The following is a 20,119-nucleotide window of genomic DNA, read 5'->3' as shown; positions in this document are numbered from 1 at the left end:
ATGTCATTTTTTAACGGTCATCTTTCCTGTTGCAAAGAAAACTTACTACACTGTTTTTTTAAACTCAAATGACTCACGACACTTCAACAGATAGGTAGTCATCTTGGGTTCACTTTAAAAAATACCTATTCACCACTTGTGTCTTGTAATTCCTAAATTTAAAATAATTAGAAGAAACTCAAAGGATTCCAGAATGCAAGTCTAACTTTGATTTTACTTTAAGGGAGGCGCACACATATGACATAGTGTCATGATGACATATGCCATTTACATACTTTTACATATAACCTATAATGAATTATTTAAATAAAGAATGTTTAATCAAACAACAATTTACAGTATTACTCAAGTATTACTGAAATATTAAATACCCAACAAATATAGCACAGAAACAAATCCTTTGGCTCACCATATCATTACTGTGCATATCATTACCTGTCTATTCTATTCCGATTTACTGACACTTGGTCCTTAGGAAACAATGCCTTGGCAATTCCGATGTTCCCAGGTGCTTCTTAAATGGTGTGAGAGTATTTTCTCAGGTAGCACATTACAGGTTTCAGCAATGGTGAAGAAAAAAGTTATTGCTCAGATCTCCTTTAAATCTTTTGCTCCTCACCTTAAATCTATGTTCTCAGGTTTTTGACACCTCTGCCATGGGAAACATTTTGCTATCTACCTCACAGTATTCTGTACCTGTCCATCAGGTATCTCATAAGCTTCTTCTTTCTTCTTCTCCAAGGGAAAACAAACCCAGCCTGTGTAGTCTCTCATCATAGCTGAACCTTTCCACCTTTGGCAACATCTTGGTGAATCTCTTCAGAATGACGCCAGTGTAGTCACATCTTTCCTGTAGTGTGGTACCAGATGCCTGCTTCACCACTCAATCTGCATGTGATAGCACCCTCAAGGATCTTTGCATTAATACACATATGTCCAGAGCTTTTTAAACTCTTAAAATATATCATATCATATATAAGTTAGGATTAATTTCCATTTGCCATTGTTCTGGCCAATTTACCAGCTGCTTAATATCGTTCTGTGTCCTAAGGTTATTTTTTTGACTGACAGCACCAACAATTTTTGTGTCATCATAAATATACTGATCATATCTCCTATATCACATCTAAATCTTGAATGTATATAAAAACACAGTAAAGTTCTTGGCTCAAATGCCTGTGCACAGTACTGGGCACAGGCTTCCAATCGTAAAAACAACCCACCATAACCACCATGACCCATTGTCTCCTACTGACAGATCAATGTTGGATCCATTTGCCACCTTGCCTTGGACTGGTCCACGTAAACAATATTAACTGCACTGCTTTCATTAGTATATTTACCTCTTTTGTTAGATAGGATCTTTCACCATTAAATCCATGATGATTATCCTTATCAATCATTGCCTTTCCTATTGTAGATTAATCCCCTCTCTCAAGATGTTTTCCAATGATTTTCCTACTTCTGATGTTAGATCCACTGGCTTATCCATGCTGTCTTTCAAAAGTAAAAGTACCACATTTGCTCCCTTCCGGTAATTTGGCATGTCACTTGTGCAGTAAAGATTTAAATAATCAGGGCCTCAGCAACCTCCTCCCTCACCACCCATAACAACATAGGATACATCCCATCATGCCCTGGGGATTTATTCAACTTTATACCTGTTAAGATATCAAAAACCTTTTTTCCAGCTTCATGTGCTCTAAATGGCTTAACTGAAATCTGCACATGCACTCTGGTTCTCGATGGTGAATTCAGATGAAATGTATTCATTTAAGGCTTCACACATATCTTCTAGTTCCATTCACACACATTTTCCCGAATGAACTCCATTCTTTCCTTAGTTAACTTCTTGCTCTTAAGTACTTTTTAAAAAAATGCCTTGGGATTTTCCATAATTTTATCTGCCAATGATATTTTGCAGCCTAATGTTTCTCTCTTAAATTCATTTTTTAAGTATTTCCTTACATTCTTTGTACTCCTGAAAGACGTCTCACTTTGCAGGGTTCTGGGCCTGCCATATGTTTCCTTTTACTCTTTATCAAACCCACAATACCCTTTTATAAACTGGAATCCTGGATTTGCTGTCCTTGCATTTCACCATGAGAGGTTGGCTCTGAGCTCTTGCTATTTCACATCCCAGATGTAGATTTAACCATAAGTAGTTGCTTGCAGTCTGTGTTTGCCAGGTTCTGTCAAATGATATTGAATTTGGCTTTCCCCCATTCAGATATTAAATTTCAGAATTATCATTAATCCTCTTCATAACTACTCTGTAAGTTACCAAGTTGAGGTTGCTATCTTCAAAGTGATTGCATACTGACATGTTGTCTACTTGTCTGGCTTCATTCTGCAGGATTAGGTCTCACACTATCCCATCTTTGTAAAGCAAAATCCTCTCCTGAATTAGGACAATTAGATATTAGGACAAAAACCCCTTCTGGGTGGCGCTTAAAAAATTCAATCCTTTGTAATCCTTTCACACTAAGTGATCCATCTTCATATTGTGCAAACTGAAATTCCCTTCTGTTACAGCCACATACTTTCCTCTTGCAAGCGATTCTAATTTGATACACATTTACTCCACTATCTCCTGCTCTCCATTGGGAAGCCTGTAGTGTAATCCCAGCAAAGTAATTCCATAATTTTAATTCTTTTTTTTAAATTTAAACGGTCTCATTTGAAGAGTCTTATATTATATCCTCCCTTGTTACTACAATGATGGCCTGTTTGACCAGTAATGCAATCCGCCCTGCATTTTAAATCCCTCAATCACATCTGAATCTATCATGCAATGGACTTCTGTTGCTTTGTAGGTGCAGCCTGACCTGTTGAATATTTCCAGCACTTTTTGTTTCCTGCATTTAATGTACTTTGTTTTGAATCAGTAACTTTATATTAGAAAGAGTGCTATTTGTGTTACTTAGTTATTGAAAATTAAAGGTCCTGGTTCTATCCATTATGTGCAGTGAACATTCCTCTCACTAAGCTATAACACACCAAAAGAATCTACCAGTAAAGTGATAGCTGAAAAGCTATTTGATCACAGACAAGATTCTCAATTTGAATCCTCATAAATACACTTTTGGTAGCTAAGTGTGTTTAGCTTTTATTTCAGACATGTTGAAATTAGATTTCAAAGTTTTTACATTGAATGTGAATGGCATTTTTATTAATTCTGATTTTACTTCATTCAAAATGAGATCATCAAGGGCGTTAGAAGTAGTTAGGTTTAAGTAAGGTGATAGCTACAGGGGCAATGAGTTTGAGCAGTCAAAATTATCTGTAAATATTTTCTTTCAGTGATGATGTGAAGCTTTGTAATCTATTGGAGCATGCTTACACATGTACTCTAAGATATTATCATTCTTTCCATTAATAGGTTCCAATGATCTAGCATGTCTTCAGAAAAGTGGATTGTTTTGTTTGAAATTCCTTACCTTTGTCACTTTAACCTCTTCTGTTTCATCCACTTCCTAACTGTTCAGTGCGCTTAGAAGGCAGAAACCTTGTTACAAAATTTTACAATAGATAATCAAGAAACTATTGAGAGTACATTTGAGTGAGTATTCTGTAGTTAGCTTTAACAATGAGAAGTGTGAGGCATTCAGCCACCAATATTTGCAAGTTGCAACGAGTCCCCACATGGAACTTTTTTGATAGCTAGGACATTGCAATATATTCTTCCTTTGTAAGTTAGCAAATTTAAACACAACAGGAACAAAGTGCCTCAGAATTCCTCTACTATTATTCCATATTGACTCCTGATGTTCTAAACTGCCCAAAGCTTCAGGTGTGTATGATGTGGTTATTAATTACATTTTACTGTAAAAGTGCATTGGTCAGTATTGTTGGGATTGTTTTTAAAGGAGCTTTGTTCTACAGTGTACTATGGGAACCAATGGGAGATGGTAAAAAGGTTGCTTCTTTGGCTGATAATCATCTTCTTCTTTGGGACTTGCAAGAAAGCTCAAGCAAAGCAGTGGTAAGTAATTTTAGAGTTTACCTTTGTGATTAAAAACCTTATGTTTTCCTGTACAGAGTTGTTATTTTTGCATTTTTTTTTACTGGAAATGTCCTTTGTAAACTTATTAAACAGTAATTACCAACTTTATCCATTGAATGTACATTGCCAAAATTGGCAACAAAATTGTAATGTGATAAATTTGTACCGTTGATTTTCTTTATAATTGTTAATATGCTAAAGTAAGGATAGAATGAGTGGAAGTTAAAATAGCCCATGCAAGGATTGTTGCCAGGTAGTACATATCCTCCTAAAGTGCCAAAATTCAGGGAGGAAGTTTGTATCTAGTTCTGATTGGATAAGGGCAGATAAGGTGCCTTATTCCCTCTGAAGCAAGTATTAGACCATTTGCAAATTTAAATAAAAGGGCTTAAAAATGCTCAAGACTCGAATTAAACATCTATTTTGCATTGCTGCTGAATGCCTTGGACCAAACAACCCCAAACACTGTCCCTGAATTGAGCTAAGTACTTAACATGAAAGCTCACGGTCCTGAGATTCTTCCAGCATAAGCTCTACACTGACCCACAGTCTCTTAGAATCCAATCTGCAAACTTACAGCTCCTTCCATTCACTCTATTCCATCTTACATTGCCCCCTCTCAGTCCCAGAGCAAAACTGTCTCCAAACCTATTCAATCCTCTAATCAGTCTCCAGAGTTCACATAAGCCGTATTACTCATGACAGGCAATTTTGTGGCGAGTTTATGACAGTATAATCTAAGGCACAACATCCATGTTTAAACACGCGTGGGTTGGAAACAAGCTAGACTGGAGATTGCCGACAATCTGGTGATGGGGTGTCTGTAGCATCATTTGCCATTCTGTTTACAGGGTGCTTCTCTTTGATCCCACATTCAGGAATTATTTAAGAAAATTTTTTTAAAACTATAGATGCTGTAAATTTGAAATAAAAGCAAGTTACTGGAAAAAGCAAATCAGGCGGCATCTGTGGAAAGAAAACCAGTTAAAGTTTCAGGTCAGGGATCCTTCATCGAAACTCTGCTTTTCTCTCCACAGATGCTCCTAGACCTGATGAGTATTTCAGAAATGTAACTTTTTCACAATGGCTCTAAGTTTGCTTTTTCCACGGATGGTCATGGGGCCTTTATTCACACTTGGAGCCTCATGACGATTTCTCAAACAGCCCCTATAGTTATAGTCCTTTAAATCAGCACATTCTTCCTGGATCAAGCTAATTTTTATTACTCATGTGTATAGTGGAATTTCAATATGTTATGATTTAATTATAAACAGAAATTATACACATAATTCATAATTATGTATTTACGTAACAAAATCTCTGTGTTAAGAGTTTTTAAGGTCAACAAGCAAGACATATATTCTTGCATTGATGAGTTTTCACTTTTCACAGTGAACTCAAACAATGCTGTGTGTATGCATCCCAATTTATTTTACTTCAAGTGATCTCTGCCGGTTAGTCAAATCCTTGGTGTGTTCTATCCATCAAGAGATGCTAATAGCAGTGGCTATCATTAAGTCAATCTCACTTAGCCAATTTTCAAAAAATCATTGGCGCACTGTTGTGTCAAGTGTTTTGGAAGTGGTATACAGCCTGGTTTATACACTTGCATAATTTTCCCTTTCTGCTTTCACCATCCTTTCAGCGCTCCATTCCAGATCACATCGGCTGCATATTTTAAAAGCAATATTCTCCAGATCAACCGCTGATTCTTTGGTTGATTACTTTGAATTTGTCCTCTAATAAATGTTACTTTTGCTGGTGGAAACTATTTCTCTCTTGAACTCTTTCAAAATTGCTCATAACATTGAATGTTTTATTAAATATCTATTAAACCTTTTCTTTAGAGAGACTAATCCCAGCACTTTTCTCTGTAAATTGAAATTCCTATTCCCTAATACCATTCTAGTAAGTGTTCACTCAATCAGAATCTATTAGCAAAATTGGCAAGAATGTGAAAAGAGTTCTCAGTAAAAGTATCAAGTTTCTTGCAGGACTTTTTAATTGTCTTTACTGTATAGTAACTAGTTTGTTTGACGGTATTAGCAGTAATCCTGCAGTTAAGTTCATACTTTACGCTGTGTGGCTATCTACAGAGAACAGTGAGGTGTTGGGAATAGGAAAATAAGTTGAAAAGTAAAGAAAGAATTTAAGTAAAAGAAAGAAATTATAAAGTTTGTGTTAGTTACGTTTGTATAATGCTTTAAATGAGGTTTAAACATGGTGATGTGTTTTGCTTCATAGTCTTTTATTATTGAGTTTGAGGTTACTAGATACTTTCTAAGATTTAAAAGATAATAAAAGTACTTGAGCATGCTTTATTTATTAATCCCATATAAATTTTAAAAATCAATTTTACAAGCAAGTAATTCCCAATTGTTCATTATTTAATAGACTGTACAGGAAATTACTAATTTTAGTTCTGCTTTACTTCCAGAGCATTGTAGCAAGGTAAAAACAGTGCAAAATTATTTTCATAAATTGTAACCAGCATGGTAACGTGGTTAAGAATGGAAGAAAAGTCATAATCATATCATCACAAAATTTCAGTATAATAATTGTGAAATCTATAATTTTGTTTCACTTGGATTTAATTTTATTTGTATGGCATATTGAGATCTTAATGTGGTGGTAATTGGATTAGGTACAATTACTTGCTGTAGGTCATAGTGAAAGGCTGAGCACTGGATAGTACAGCATTTTCAGGCCAAATATTTTTCCCTGTCAGAGTTTTAAGGAATACATATATGAAAGACAGTTATTTTTGTGCTTTTACTTTTATTGAGTAGCCAGTTATTGGTGGAATTATAAGTAACTCTTGTTCAGTCTAAAGATTTATTACAGCTATTTTGGATTGGCAAGAAACATGAGAATGTTGAGATGTGGAATTAATATTGGATTATCATAAATGGGTGTACTGTGTTATGCTTAGTGCGGGTCATTGAGCTAAGAGGCCTGTGTTAGAGCTGCATTTCTCTACGATTTTACAGTCGAGATCTCTTGATTGTGAATTTCTGAACAGTTCATTAATTTACTTGCTTCTTGAATTGTTTTTCTTCCTTTTATCACATCTGTTTGTTTGGGTCATGAATCTTAGCTCTCAAATTCAGCAACCCTGGAAGGAAAAGGTCAGTTAAAGTTTACTTCTGGACAATGGAGTCCTCACCACAACTGCACACAACTTGCCACAGCTAATGACACTGTGATTCGAGGCTGGGACACTAGGACTATGAGGTAAGTACAAAGTGACCCTCGGTCAATGCTGCATTGTCTTTGCTATAATGCATAATCTGGAAATAGTTGCTATTTTAAACTTATTAAAATGCACCCTGTGTAAACACAATCTTTAGGCATCCTTTCTGTTGATCTATTTAGTAAATCAATTTCTTTTCATTAACTGGCATGTTCATAATTGATATTACTGTAATTGAGTGTTGTTTCTATACAGGTAGCCTTTAAACAGGTTGTTCTATATGTACAAATGTCTTACTCAGTTGATAATGGGAAATCAGTTCATGCTATTTCATTGACTCGCTTGTGCAACCCTGGTCCCAAAACTGTAACATTATAATTTTTTGTCATGCCTCTGCAATCATTAAAATTCTGTTGGACATACATAAACAGATAGCAATTAATACTGTTTTCATAAAATCAAGCAGATTTTTGCAAATGTTGCAGATAAACATCTACAAAGCAATTCTGACTTCACTCCTACACCTCATTGATCAGAAAGCAGCAGCAAATTTCCCTGCTAAGCTCTACTCATTGATTACTTGCATCAAAACAGTGATTAGACTTCAAAAATACTTAATCATCAGAAAAGATTTAAGAACATCTAAGGTTTTCGTACAAATGCAGGTTCTTTATTTCAAAGGGAACTGTACTAGTTCTCACGAGTCAAATCCATTAATAAAGAACAAAAAGGTTTTCCCAAGGAAACCTTGAGGAGGGATATCAGCCAAAATTTGTTTTAGAGCCACATTCCCTTATTTAAATAATACTGAGTAACATTTAGCGGGGTTGGAAAAATGTGCAATTTCTTATAAGCCACATTTCTAGAAAATTCTGTACATAAAGATTTACAAAATGCACATAAAATTGTATAAAATCTATTATGAATATATAATACCATTGAAAATATAATCTGTGTAATGTTCAGTTATTTAATAATGCACACTTGAATTCCTAAATTTGAAAATTATGTGAGGTCATTCTTCTAATCATCTAATACTTTAATTAATTTAAGATGTTCTGGAGAATTGTATCTATTTTACGTTCATGGAATAGGTGTGGGCCATTAGGCACTAAAGCCTGTGTCCCCATTCGATAAATTCATGCCTAACTCCAAAAACACAATTATCCCCTATTTTGGATAACAGTAACCTACCAATCTCAGATTTACATATTAATTATTGATGTATCAATTTCCTTTTATGGGGGTGGTTTTTACATTTCTAAGTCTGTGTGCAGATGTAATTTCTGAAAATCCTCTAAGTTAGTGGTCACCAACCTTTTTAAGCCCAAGATCCCCTACCTCGGTCTTAGTTAAAGGTGAGATTGACCCCAGATCGATTCGTTACACGTATGTGCACCGGGGCAGAAAAGACCAGAAGTAAAACCCCACAACCCGGAAGTAGAAATAATGTATAAACACTCACCCTATTTTGCACCGCGGACCGGTTTAATATTGACAATATTCTTGCAGACCGGCCGACGGGGGTGTTAAACACGACCGGAATACAGCGATACTCAAAGCAGATTCCTTATGTCCAGTCTATTCTGCAATTTAGTTTTCGCGGCTCTCAGCACTTAGCTTCTGTCCCGCTTGCTCACGTTTTTCTGCTCACAAAACTCAACGCGTTTGTCTTTCAGTGCGGGGTGCTTGGACTCAGGGTACCGAAGCAGTTTTGAGGACTTCATTGCCTCATTAGACAGCCTCCCGGTCTGAACTGCAGCCTCACGCCCGTCTGCCCGCCGCCAGACACCTTGGCCAGGTGCGGCTGGTCGTGGCTGGGGTGAGAGGACAAGGTAAGGGCCGGAGGTCCCCATACCGGGGCCACGGGAGTCGCAGTCTGGAGAGAGCAACTGGGAGCGGGCACGCACCCCCCCCCCCCCCGTAGGATCTATCGGCCGACAAAAGTTTGTTTCAGTAGATCGCAATGCGGTAGCTGCTCTGCTACTTACGAAACCCTGGGCCCGAATTAGGTTATCTGCAAAAATTTTAGTACCAGGTTCCCCACGAACGTTCAGTGTGCTAAACAGGTTTAGAGTCAGCGCCCATCTGTTCGCGCTCCAGGCCAGTAGCGATGGTACTTCTCACCGGCTGCGCGAGGTGGCTGGTTACCCAAGGCCAACCAGTGATCCCTGGCGTGAGTGTATCACTGCGTTTAGGCGACTGATGACCTCGCGTGTATTCAAGTTCAACAGTGGGCATGAGGGAATGAGGAAAGGTGCAGCTGACTCATCACTGAATTACACTGTGTAGTGCGGGGGAGCTACATGCATGCGCACTGCGCAGAAAGAACAGAACTAAAACCCCGCAACCCGGAAACAATCTCTCAACAGTATTTGTGTTTTTTGGGTTTTTTTCGGGATCTGCTGGGGAAAGTCTCAAAGATCGACGGGTTGGCAACCACTACTCTAAGTGTTTAGTGGTAATTAGTTTTCACAAGCACTGTCATAGGCAAGCAGCATCCATCATAGAAACCTCCACCATACAGGCCATGCTGACTTCTCGTTGTTGCCATCAGGAAGAGGTACATGAGCTTCAGGATCCACACCAACAGCTCCAGGGACAGTTTTTACCTCTGAACTATCAGGCTCTTAAACCAGAGGGGATAACTTCACTCACCCCAACACTGAACTGAACACAACCAATGGACTCACTTTCAAGGATTCGTCATCTCATGTTCTTGATAATTACACACTTTGTTGTCTTTTGTACATCACTTTTTGTCCATTTTGTTGTGTGCAGTTTTTCATTGATTCTACTGTATTTCTTTCTATTGACAGTGTATGCCTGCAAGAAAATGAATCTCAGTGTAGTACTTAGTGATATATGTACTTTGATAATAAATTTACTTTGAACTCTATCTGACCTATTTCTTTCCCCTGGATTTTAATCCTTGGAACCCAATTATCATTTTCATAATTCTATGTTGCACTTTCCTCCAAGGCAAATAGATACCATCCAAGGAATTATATTGATTATTTTTAAAAGAACATTCACTTTAATGATTTTATAAATGAAGCAAGATTTACAAAAAAGAATAGTCCCCTATTTCCTGTGAGATTGACAATATCTACTAATTTTGGAATTTCTTTTAACCATGTACCTAGAGCTTCGTGTAGGTGTATGTATGTGTGGTGCATGTATATATATTTAGTAAGTTCTTATAACCATTTGGTACCTTTAATATTGAATAATATAATTCACAAAGGGTTGAGGTTTGTCATCAGCAGCAGCAGGATCATAGAAGGTAGTCAATGTTGGTTGCAAGGACAACACCGATGATGTGACATCAGTCTTGAAAGTGAACTTCATTGCCTTGGTGAGTCCATTCCAGACAGAGTCTCAAGTCTCAAATTATGCATTCACTTTCAACAAAATAAATTTTCTTCCTGAAGTAAAGTCAGAATTATTGTTAAAAGAATGATGGGGAAGTTGCATTTTTCTTTCTACTTTTCAGTTGTCAGAACATGCATTATATGTTTCCAGTAGTTAAAAGGAATAGTTAATTATTTAATAATAAGATTATAGATTATAGATTTCTGGAAGGAGCAGAAAAATAATGTTATCATACTTTAAGAGTGATCACCAGAACAAATATAATCGGTTGGCAGTTTCTTCAAGGTCATAATCCTATGATCTTATAATGGTAATCATAATATTGCCATTATTACCAAAATTATCCAAATAAATTAAGATTTTTCAGTTTTAATTACATTTCTGTGGCATGAACTGCAACAAAGTGGCTGAGTGCCTGTTGTAAAGCAAACATTTCCTTAAAAAAGTGGGTCTCAATTTTCAAAGAGTCCTGCTGAAGGGTCTCAGTCTAAAACGTTGACACTCAGTTAGTCCTGGCGAAGGGTCTCGGCCCGAAACATCGACAGTGCTTCTTCCTATAGATGCTGCCTGGCCTGTTGTGTTCCACTAGCATTTTGTGTGTGTTGACTGTACTTTTTTCTATAGATGCAACCTGACCTGCTAAGTTCCTCTAGCATTTTGTGTGTGTTGCTTGGATTTCCAGCATTTGCAGATTTTTTCTTCTTCTCAATTTGTTTAAATTTTAAAGTTCACATATTTCATCATGTTTTGATGCATCTTTTGCATCTTTGAGTTTGGCTATGGAATGGATTTTGGGGTCAATAAAATTACCTTGGTCTGCATGTTAGTCCCCTGTGTGTTATTTGTAATTCCTTAAAATTTGAAGTTTCTACTGTAGACGTCAATGCCAATCAAGGCATTGTTTTCATTTTCTCACGCTAATAAAAGCAGCGTATCTGTGGTTATTGTAAAAGGTTGCATGATGTTGAGATTAGTTTCAGCAAATAGCTCAGTCTGGACCCAAAGAATATGCTTTGACATTGGAACTGGTAATACGTTGTAATACATTGTACTTGGGTACATTAGGCTAATGGTCACATTGCCATTTACAACCAAATTTGTCAACAGAAAATTCCATTTCCATAAGGAAACTTTACACATCATTTGATGCTTTTGTTGTGACCTAACCTTTGGGATTAAAAATTAAGAATTTGGGATTTTTAAGCTCAAACAGAGGGATAAACAACTTTTGTCTAAGTTTTCCACTTTAAGTAAAACAATGCTGTGAATGCTATATTCAAGCCTTGAAAAATGTATTGATCCTCAAATATAAAGTTTAATGAATTGCAGTATATTCAATATACTCAACATAGTTCAATTTAAATTTTGTCAGTAATTAACAACATTTAAAAAGAAAAAATTATGTACAAAGAAAATTGTAAGTCCAATAAACTGGTCACTCTTTTTAAATATTTAAATCATCTTGAACCTCTCCACAGCAATTTCATTTTTCAAAGTTAAAGACACTTTAGCACAGGCATTGTAACCTGACCAGCTTTGATAGACTGACACACGGTGTAATAGATAATTCAAATGTTCTTTGGTTATGAATTTGGTAATGTGGAGAGATAATCCTGTTGCTATGGAGACTGCTTTGAGCAGGTACCTTAAAGAAGCAGTTTTATCCCTGTAGTATAAATACACATGTTCATCATTCCAGCTGTCTAAAGGCTGCTTTATTTCAGTTAATGTTCTTGCAATGGAAAGATGGCTTGAATTGAAGTGCACCATCGTTGGAGTCTTGGATAAAATAAATTCAGCCTGACCTGTCAACAGCTCAAATTTCAGAGTGATAACATGCCTTTGTAATCCTGTATCTTAGAAAATATATGGATTTGGGGATTATAATGCCAAAATAAAAAAGAAAAGTTCATCAGTTTAATTTCTGACTTTCCCTCCATTAATACCATAAATACATGAATATCTTACTCTCTGAGTTTAGCAAGGTAGTTGATGTCAAACTCAGCACATTGGACAGCTATATGTACACACACCTACACACATATGTGTGCTGGTATGCAGACGAAACTTCCTAAACTAAGTTGCACTCCTGACTGATACAGTTGCAAGAACTTTTCATATCTTTATTGAACATATTGTTTAGGCATTCACAGGCCAGGCTGGAAAAAAAATATGTGAACCCTTGTATTTAATAACTGGTAGAACGTTCTTTAGCAGCATTAACCTCCACCAAACATTTCCTGCAGCTGATGATCAGACTTGCACAATGGTGAAGAGGAATTTTAGACCATTCCTCCATACAAAACTGTTTCATTTCATCAATATTTCTGGGATACCTTGCATGAACAGCCCTCTTCAGGTCATGCCACAACATCTCAATTGGGTTAAGGTTTGTACTTTCATTTGGCTATTCTAAAGCACAAATTTTCTTCTTTTTAAATCATTCTGTTGTTGATTTGCTCTTGTGTTTTGGATTATTGTCTTTTTGCATCATCCAACTTCTATTCAGCTGCAGGTGATGGACCGCTACACAGACATTTTCCTGTAAAATGGCCTGATACAATTTTGAATTCATTGTTCCCTCAATGATGGCAAGCTGTCCTGGCCCTGAGGCAGCAAAGCAACCCCAAACCATGATGCTCTTTCCACCATGCTTCACTGTTGGGATGAGGTTTTGTGTTGGTGTGCAATGCCCTTTTGTCCTCCGAACATAGTAGTGTGCATTTTTTCGCCTAAAAGTTCAACTTTTGTCTCATCTGTCCACAGAACATTGTCGTAGAAGTGCTGTGGAACATCTTTTGCAAACTTAAGTTGTGCAGCAGTGTTTCTTTTGGAGAGCAGTGGTTTCCTCCATAGGTGTCCTTCCATGAACACCATTCTTGTTCAGTGTTTTTCTTATAGTGGACACAGAGACCTTAGGACCTGAAGAGTTTTGCACACCTTTTGCTGTTACTTTTGGGTTCGTTTTCACCTCCAGTATTGCACATTGTGCTCTTGGTATAATCTTTGCAGGACATCCACTCCTAGGGAGAATAGCAACAGTACCAAATTTCCTCCATTTGTAGACAATTTCTCTTACTGTGAACTGATGAACACTCAGGTCTTTAGAAATGCTTTTGTAGCCTTTTCCAGCTTTATGCATCTCTACAATTCTTCTTCTAAGGTCCTATGAAAGTTGGTTTGATCAAGGCATGGTTTACATAAATAGATTTTTCTTGAAAAGCGCAGGCTCTGTCAGTCACCTGCTTTGTGTGTCTTTTTTATAGGGCTAGGCACCTCTACAACCCACACCTCCAATCTCATCTCATTGATTGAAACACTTGACTCCAAATAGCTTTTGTAGAAGGCATTACCCCAGAGGTTCACAGACTTCTTTGAAGCAAGACTGTGATCGTTTAAATGGTGTACTTATTATTGATGAGAAGTACAATCATTCATTTGTTATTAGTTTAGGCAGATTGAGTTTGTCTATTATTGCAACTTGGATGAAGATCAGACCACATTTTATGAGTGTAACACTCTGGTTCTGTCAGCTGCATAAGGACACCCTCCGGCCCTGCCAAACGTGGGAGATTGAAGAGCAAGGCCCCCAAGTCCCCCTGTTTGTGTGGAAGCTGTGTGATTTCTTAGCCTGTTACGAATAAGTACCACAAAATAACAGACAGTACACCACAAATAATTAAAATATTTAGCTTTATAGTTCTTAATTTGACTAAAGGGTTAGTAAAGAAAAAGCATAAAAAGAAAAGGGCTCATTTTAAATGAAACAGTCTAATGTGCACAAGTTGGAGCTCACGGTTTCCCCTTCACCGATCCTCCTTTGACCTCCCTGAACTTCATCGAATCACGGCCCCACTCCGGGCCGACTCCTCTGACCTCTTCTCTCCGGCGTCTTCTCTCTTCTCCGCTCTCAAAAGCCCCAAACTCAATATTGCTATATTTCTAAACTATTCTTGGTTGGTGCGACTGTAACAAAACCCAATTTCCCTCGGGATCAATAAAGTATGTCTGTCTGTCTGTCTAGTGTCCCTCACCAGAGAAACCTCCACTGAATCCGTTCATCCCAAATGGATGGCACATGTTTCTCCTATCTCTTATCTTCAACAGTAACCCAAACAAGCAGCTTACAGAGAGAGCAGAAAAGCATAACAAAGAAAAAATATGAACCATGTGAACCAGGGCATTACTTGAGTAATCAATGCAGAAGATCAGGTAATTGCAAAGGTTTTTCTTGCAACTATATAAGGAATATTAGTTAAGTATAAAGCTAGATTTCCCTACCCTGACTGCCCCATCACTCTTTGTTGCCATTCCGAGATGGTGATGTCAGGGTGTTAGTCAAGTTAGACCTCAGTTTGGCTTATGGAGAGAGAGGAGGTATTTTCAGGCCATCCTCTCCCTTTATTTGGTTTTTACCCCATCTAAGAGACTTGACTAGTGACACAATGATCCTGCCAAACTACTATCTAAAGGAGGAGTTATATTCCAAGTGTGACAGGGAAAGTTGGCTTCAGATCTTTCATCTTGGCTTGGCACTAGTGCATATCTGAATAAAGATAATTAACAAGTCAGATTGTGGTTAGTTCATTCCCTTTTTAGATTTTTGTCTATCGTAACTTTGTGAGGCCAGTATTACAATAAGGCTGGCATCTAGAATTTTCTCCATTTTATGCCTGGAAAATATATCTACAACAATCAAGGCTCAATGTTGTCAAAGCTGAAAGGACTTAATTGGTTTTTGACAATGATCTTAGGCTCAGTATCCACCAATGTGTACCATTGCTGGTGCATTGTCGCTGCAGTACATGCAGAAAACCAAGATTATTTTGGCTGAAGCTTTCTCCCTGGAGACATCTAGAGTTGAGATGAACTGGAGTGTGAATGTTGTGAGGACAACATTATGCAAATATCCTTCCAATTAATATGCAACTGAAATTGGATATAACTTATTGTTCTTCCATTGGTGTAAAGTCAGTAGCAGAATTCATTACCTAATCTCTTTATGAAACATCTATCATCCTGGAGTTGTTCAGGTGCAAGAGAAAGGCTATCATCATCGTCACAGCAATAAATACAGAACTGTCAGTGTCAATTGCTCCCTGAGAATAAATAAAAAGTGCTAACTACTTAATTAATAATTTGTGTGATTTTTATTTAAAGGATGAATATTGCATAGGGATTTAGGAGAACATTTTGCTCTTCTCCAAAATTACCATCAGTTGTGTTGCATCCTAATGAGAAGATGGGATCTCATTCAAATGATTTCAGCTGTAACAATGTATCAATATTTGATAAACAAATGAATTGGGGGGGGGTAATCCTCAGGGTTGTCTGTGGTAACATATATCTGCTTTGACAATAAATTTACTTTGAATTTTCCTACATCAGTGCTTAGAGAAAATATTGAAGTAAAATCGTAGAGACGGGATTTACATACATTTGGAAAAGCACAGACTAATAGGGAATATCAGCATTGCTTTGTGTATGGGTGGCCCTGACTCTCAAATCTGATTGAGTTTTTTTGAGGAGATGGGAATGCTGATTGACTGAGGTAATGCAGTGGATGTTGCCGACTTGGACTTTAGTATAGTATTTGACAAGGTTCCTTATGGTAGTCTGGTGCAGAATAAGTAGCAAGTGTCTGCCACCCATTTGCAGCCTCTTGGAATCTTGCATGTTAACAGAGAGGTAAGGGTCTTGTTTTGCTGTAGTTTATTGTTGTTGTTGTTGTCTTTGTGTGTTCTCTGAATATGGTGGCCATGCTATGATGGCGTCAGAATGTCTAGCAACACTTGCTGGCTGCCCCCAGCATATCCTCAGGCTGTGTTGGTTGTTAATGCAAATGACACATTTCACTCTTAGAGCAATTTTTTGGGGTTAGCACATACTGTATGTAGCAAATAACCAACTGATTTCAGACACTAGCCTTCAAATTCAAATATGAATTGTGGATTAAGTCTAAAATGCAGCTCTGAACAATGGGTTCCTAAGATCCATGAACCAAATTAAAATTGAAAGAATAGAAAGTTGCTGATTTGAATTTCTTACTTGTATGTATCTTGGTATCTGTAATATAGGCGCAAACAGGGAGGTGTGATGATGGGAAGATCCAGGTATTTGAAACTGTTACATATAGTTCAAAGGAAGCATTGCAAATATGGAATTGTCCTTTGATCTTTAGCATGTACAATATTGTATAGTGTTGGGCTGAACAGATCTCTTGCTTTAAAAGGGGGTCCCTCTCTCTCCCCCCTCTCCTCCAGAAACTAAATAGGTCTGTTGAGTAAGTTTGCAGGACACCATGAAAGTTGGTGGAGTTGTAGAAAACAAGGAATGGTGTTAAATGGTACAGCAGGGATTATTTGAAAAATTTGGGCAGATGGAGTTTCATCTGGACAAGTATGAAGCATTACATTTTGGGAGATCAAATATATGAGGAAAATACACTATACGTGGCAGGACTCTTTGAAGCATTCATGTACAGAGGGATCTAAAGTTCAAGCCCATTGCATCCTGAAGGTGGGAACACAAGTAGATAAGGTAATAATGAAGGCATACAGCATACTTGTCTTCATCGGTTTGGCACTATAAAAGTTGGGAAGTTACATAATAACAACTGAGTAAAACTTCAGTTGCAGCGCATATGGTGTTGTTGTTAACAGAGATAACTTGATGTGGTGGGGTTGGGGGTTGTAGTGGGGATCTTGGTGTTTTGTGTATGGATGTCGGTGAATGTACATGGTGACCACAAGGTGAATAGATTTGTGTATACTAAGAGAATCAAGACCAATGGGGTTAGTACAGGAAAGCTGTACTAAGTAAAAAGATCAACCATGATCTGATTCAATGGTAGGGCAGGCACAATAGTTTCAGTGGCTTATTGCTGTTATGTCTTTAAGTGCTTATGAGTGCCCTCCAGGCTACAAATGATCTGACTTATGGAACTCTGACTTTATATAAATTCTCCCATATATTTTGATGCATTTTAAGCTAATAATAATAATAATAATATGCTTCATGATTTTCATAAATGACTGGATGCAGTATATATTCCATTAGTTTAATTATGGGTAATGTTAAGGTGATTATTCAATGAAATGGCAGAATTCTCTCAAGTATATGCAGAGCAATACAATATAGTAGCTATAGAAAGCAGACATTTCTGAATGGGAATAAATCAAATTATGAACAGTCCTCAGGAAGTGAATCATAATGTAACCAGAGTACTGGCTGTATTCTTTATAAAATTACTATAAGGGATGCAGACTCAGTTGACACTTTTAAATGCCAGCTCAAAATTTATTTATTTAACCTTGCTTTTAACTAACATGTTTATCTTTTATTTTCATGTTTCCACTTTATCTCACTGTAAAGCAATTTCTACATCATCTGGATGAAAAGTGTTCTAGAAATAACATCATTATTATTATTATTATTACTTACAAAAAACATGGAGTTGATTAATTTCAAACTTGAGCACCAGAAGAAAGATGGGACAACGTGCGCTGGTGCCCAAGGTCTTCCACAGGATCTGGATAAACTGTCACGTTTCCAGGGTGTCCAAATGCAGATCTCCATCGTAAAGTTAATGAATATAAGGATGCACATTTCTTAACCACAAGCTTATCCTTAGCTAGGCTTTTCAGAGACATGATTTTGATAAAGAAAAATTCCCGTGAAGGATAATTTGGAAAATTCCATCTCACAAAACATTTTCATTATCTATATCAGAGAAAAAAGCAGTCGTTTTGCACGTATCTATCTGGAAGTGTTGCAAGCAACACACACAAAATGCTGGTGGAACGCAGCAGACCAGGCAGCATCTATAGGAAGAAGTACAGTCTTCTTTTCTTCTCAGTTAGGCCTGACGAAGGGTCTCGGCCCGAAACATGGACTGCACTTCTTCCTATAGATGTTGCCTGGTCTGCCACGTTCCACCAGCATTTCGTGTGTGTTGCTTGAATTTCCAGCATCTGCAGTATTCCTCGTGTTTGCATCTGAAAAGTGTTTAGATTTGCATGGTTATGACGTGCTTTGAACAATTCTTGCTTACTGCCTCTGAAGGTTATTATTTATCCAGAAAAAGACAAAGTAAGTGTATATTCAGTGTGCTAGTTCAGAAGTGAACTACTTTATTTTTTCTTTCTACAGTCAAGTCTACTGTGTGGAAAATGCCCATGGCCAGTTGGTGCGAGACCTTGACTTCAATCCTAACAAGCAGTACTACTTAGCAAGCTGTGGTGATGATTGTAAAGTGAAATTTTGGGATATCAGAAATGTCCAGGAGCCGGTCAAGGCTTTAGAAGAACACTCCCACTGGTAAACAAACAATTTTATTTTTCTCAGACTGTGCTTCAGGCTCAATTAGTTCATTCATTTCTTGAAGCATATAATTAGCAGTGTTTCTTGATCTATCTTCTCAGAGCTGTGCCTAAATAGATTAGAATGGGAGGAGCTGATTTTTTTTTTCTTTAGCAGGATTTGACATTTTCTCACTGAAATTGCATGTCTACTATTATGGAGGCTAATTTCTTTTTATGCTTTCTTACCACCTAAGAGGCAATGACATGACTATAACTCAATTTTCCCCCTATAATGTCCTCAATAATCTCCCCACATCATCATCAACTACCCTCTTCCCCCAGTCACAATTTTAACCATCCATTTATGTAGGTTAATAGACAGGGGCCAACTTTCTACCAAGCTACCTCTCTTAGGGGTGTGGGAAGACACCCCCGTAGTCATGGAAAATGTGTACCACTATACTGAAAGGCTGGAAAGAGACAGTGGTTTCCCTGACCTCGCTACAGGCTATGGAAAGAGACAGCGGTTTCACTGACCTCGCTACAGGCTATGGAAAGAGACAGTGCTTTCACTGACCTCGCTACAGTGCTATGGAAGGAGACAGCAGTTTCACTGACCTTGCTACAGGCTATGGAAAGAGACAGCGGTTTCACTGACCTCGCTACAGGCTATGGAAAGAGACAGTGCTTTCACTGACCTCGCTACAGTGCTATGGAAGGAGACAGCAGTTTCACTGACCTTGCTACAGGCTATGGAAAGAGACAGCAGTTTCACTGACCTTGCTACAGTGCTATGGAAAGAGACAGCAGTTTCACTGACCTCGCTACAGTGCTATGGAAAGAGACAGCAGTTTCACTGACCTCGCTACAGTGCTATGGAAAGAGACAGCAGTTTCACTGACCTCGCTACAGTGCTATGGAAAGAGACAGCAGTTTCACTGACCTCGCTACAGGCTATGGAAAGAGACAGCAGTTTCACTGACCTCGCTACAGGCTATGGAAAGAGACAGTGCTTTCACTGACCTCGCTACAGGCTATGGAAGGAGACAGCGGTTTCACTGACCTCGCTACAGGCTATGGAAAGAGACAGCAGTTTCACTGACCTCGCTACAGTGCTATGTGGGCATGAAGTTGGGTTGTCTTGTTACTATCATATCTTTGGATTTTTTTTCTGATAATATGTTAACATTAGTTTGTTTCTGATCTGATTGGCTTATCAAATTATAAAACTGGTCACTTTTA

General features: G+C 37.7%; 1 protein-coding gene across 2 annotated transcripts in view; it reads left to right on the top strand.

Moving 5' to 3' along the window:
• Positions 1–20,119, top strand: part of eipr1 (EARP complex and GARP complex interacting protein 1) — a 98,723-nt gene that overhangs the window by 66,497 nt on the left and 12,107 nt on the right. For both annotated transcript variants that reach the window (XM_073056821.1, XM_073056822.1), the window contains 3 exons: positions 3,886–3,985; positions 7,104–7,240; positions 18,726–18,893. In XM_073056821.1, the coding sequence (XP_072912922.1) occupies positions 3,886–3,985; positions 7,104–7,240; positions 18,726–18,893 (405 nt within the window). The remainder of the gene's footprint in view (positions 1–3,885; positions 3,986–7,103; positions 7,241–18,725; positions 18,894–20,119) is intronic.

Source organism: Hemitrygon akajei, chromosome 9 (assembly GCF_048418815.1).
Source record: "Hemitrygon akajei chromosome 9, sHemAka1.3, whole genome shotgun sequence".
NCBI classification, from domain to species: Eukaryota; Metazoa; Chordata; class Chondrichthyes; order Myliobatiformes; family Dasyatidae; genus Hemitrygon; species Hemitrygon akajei.
The sequence above is the reverse complement of the archived record's forward strand: the minus strand, read 5'-3'. Positions and strand labels throughout refer to the sequence as shown.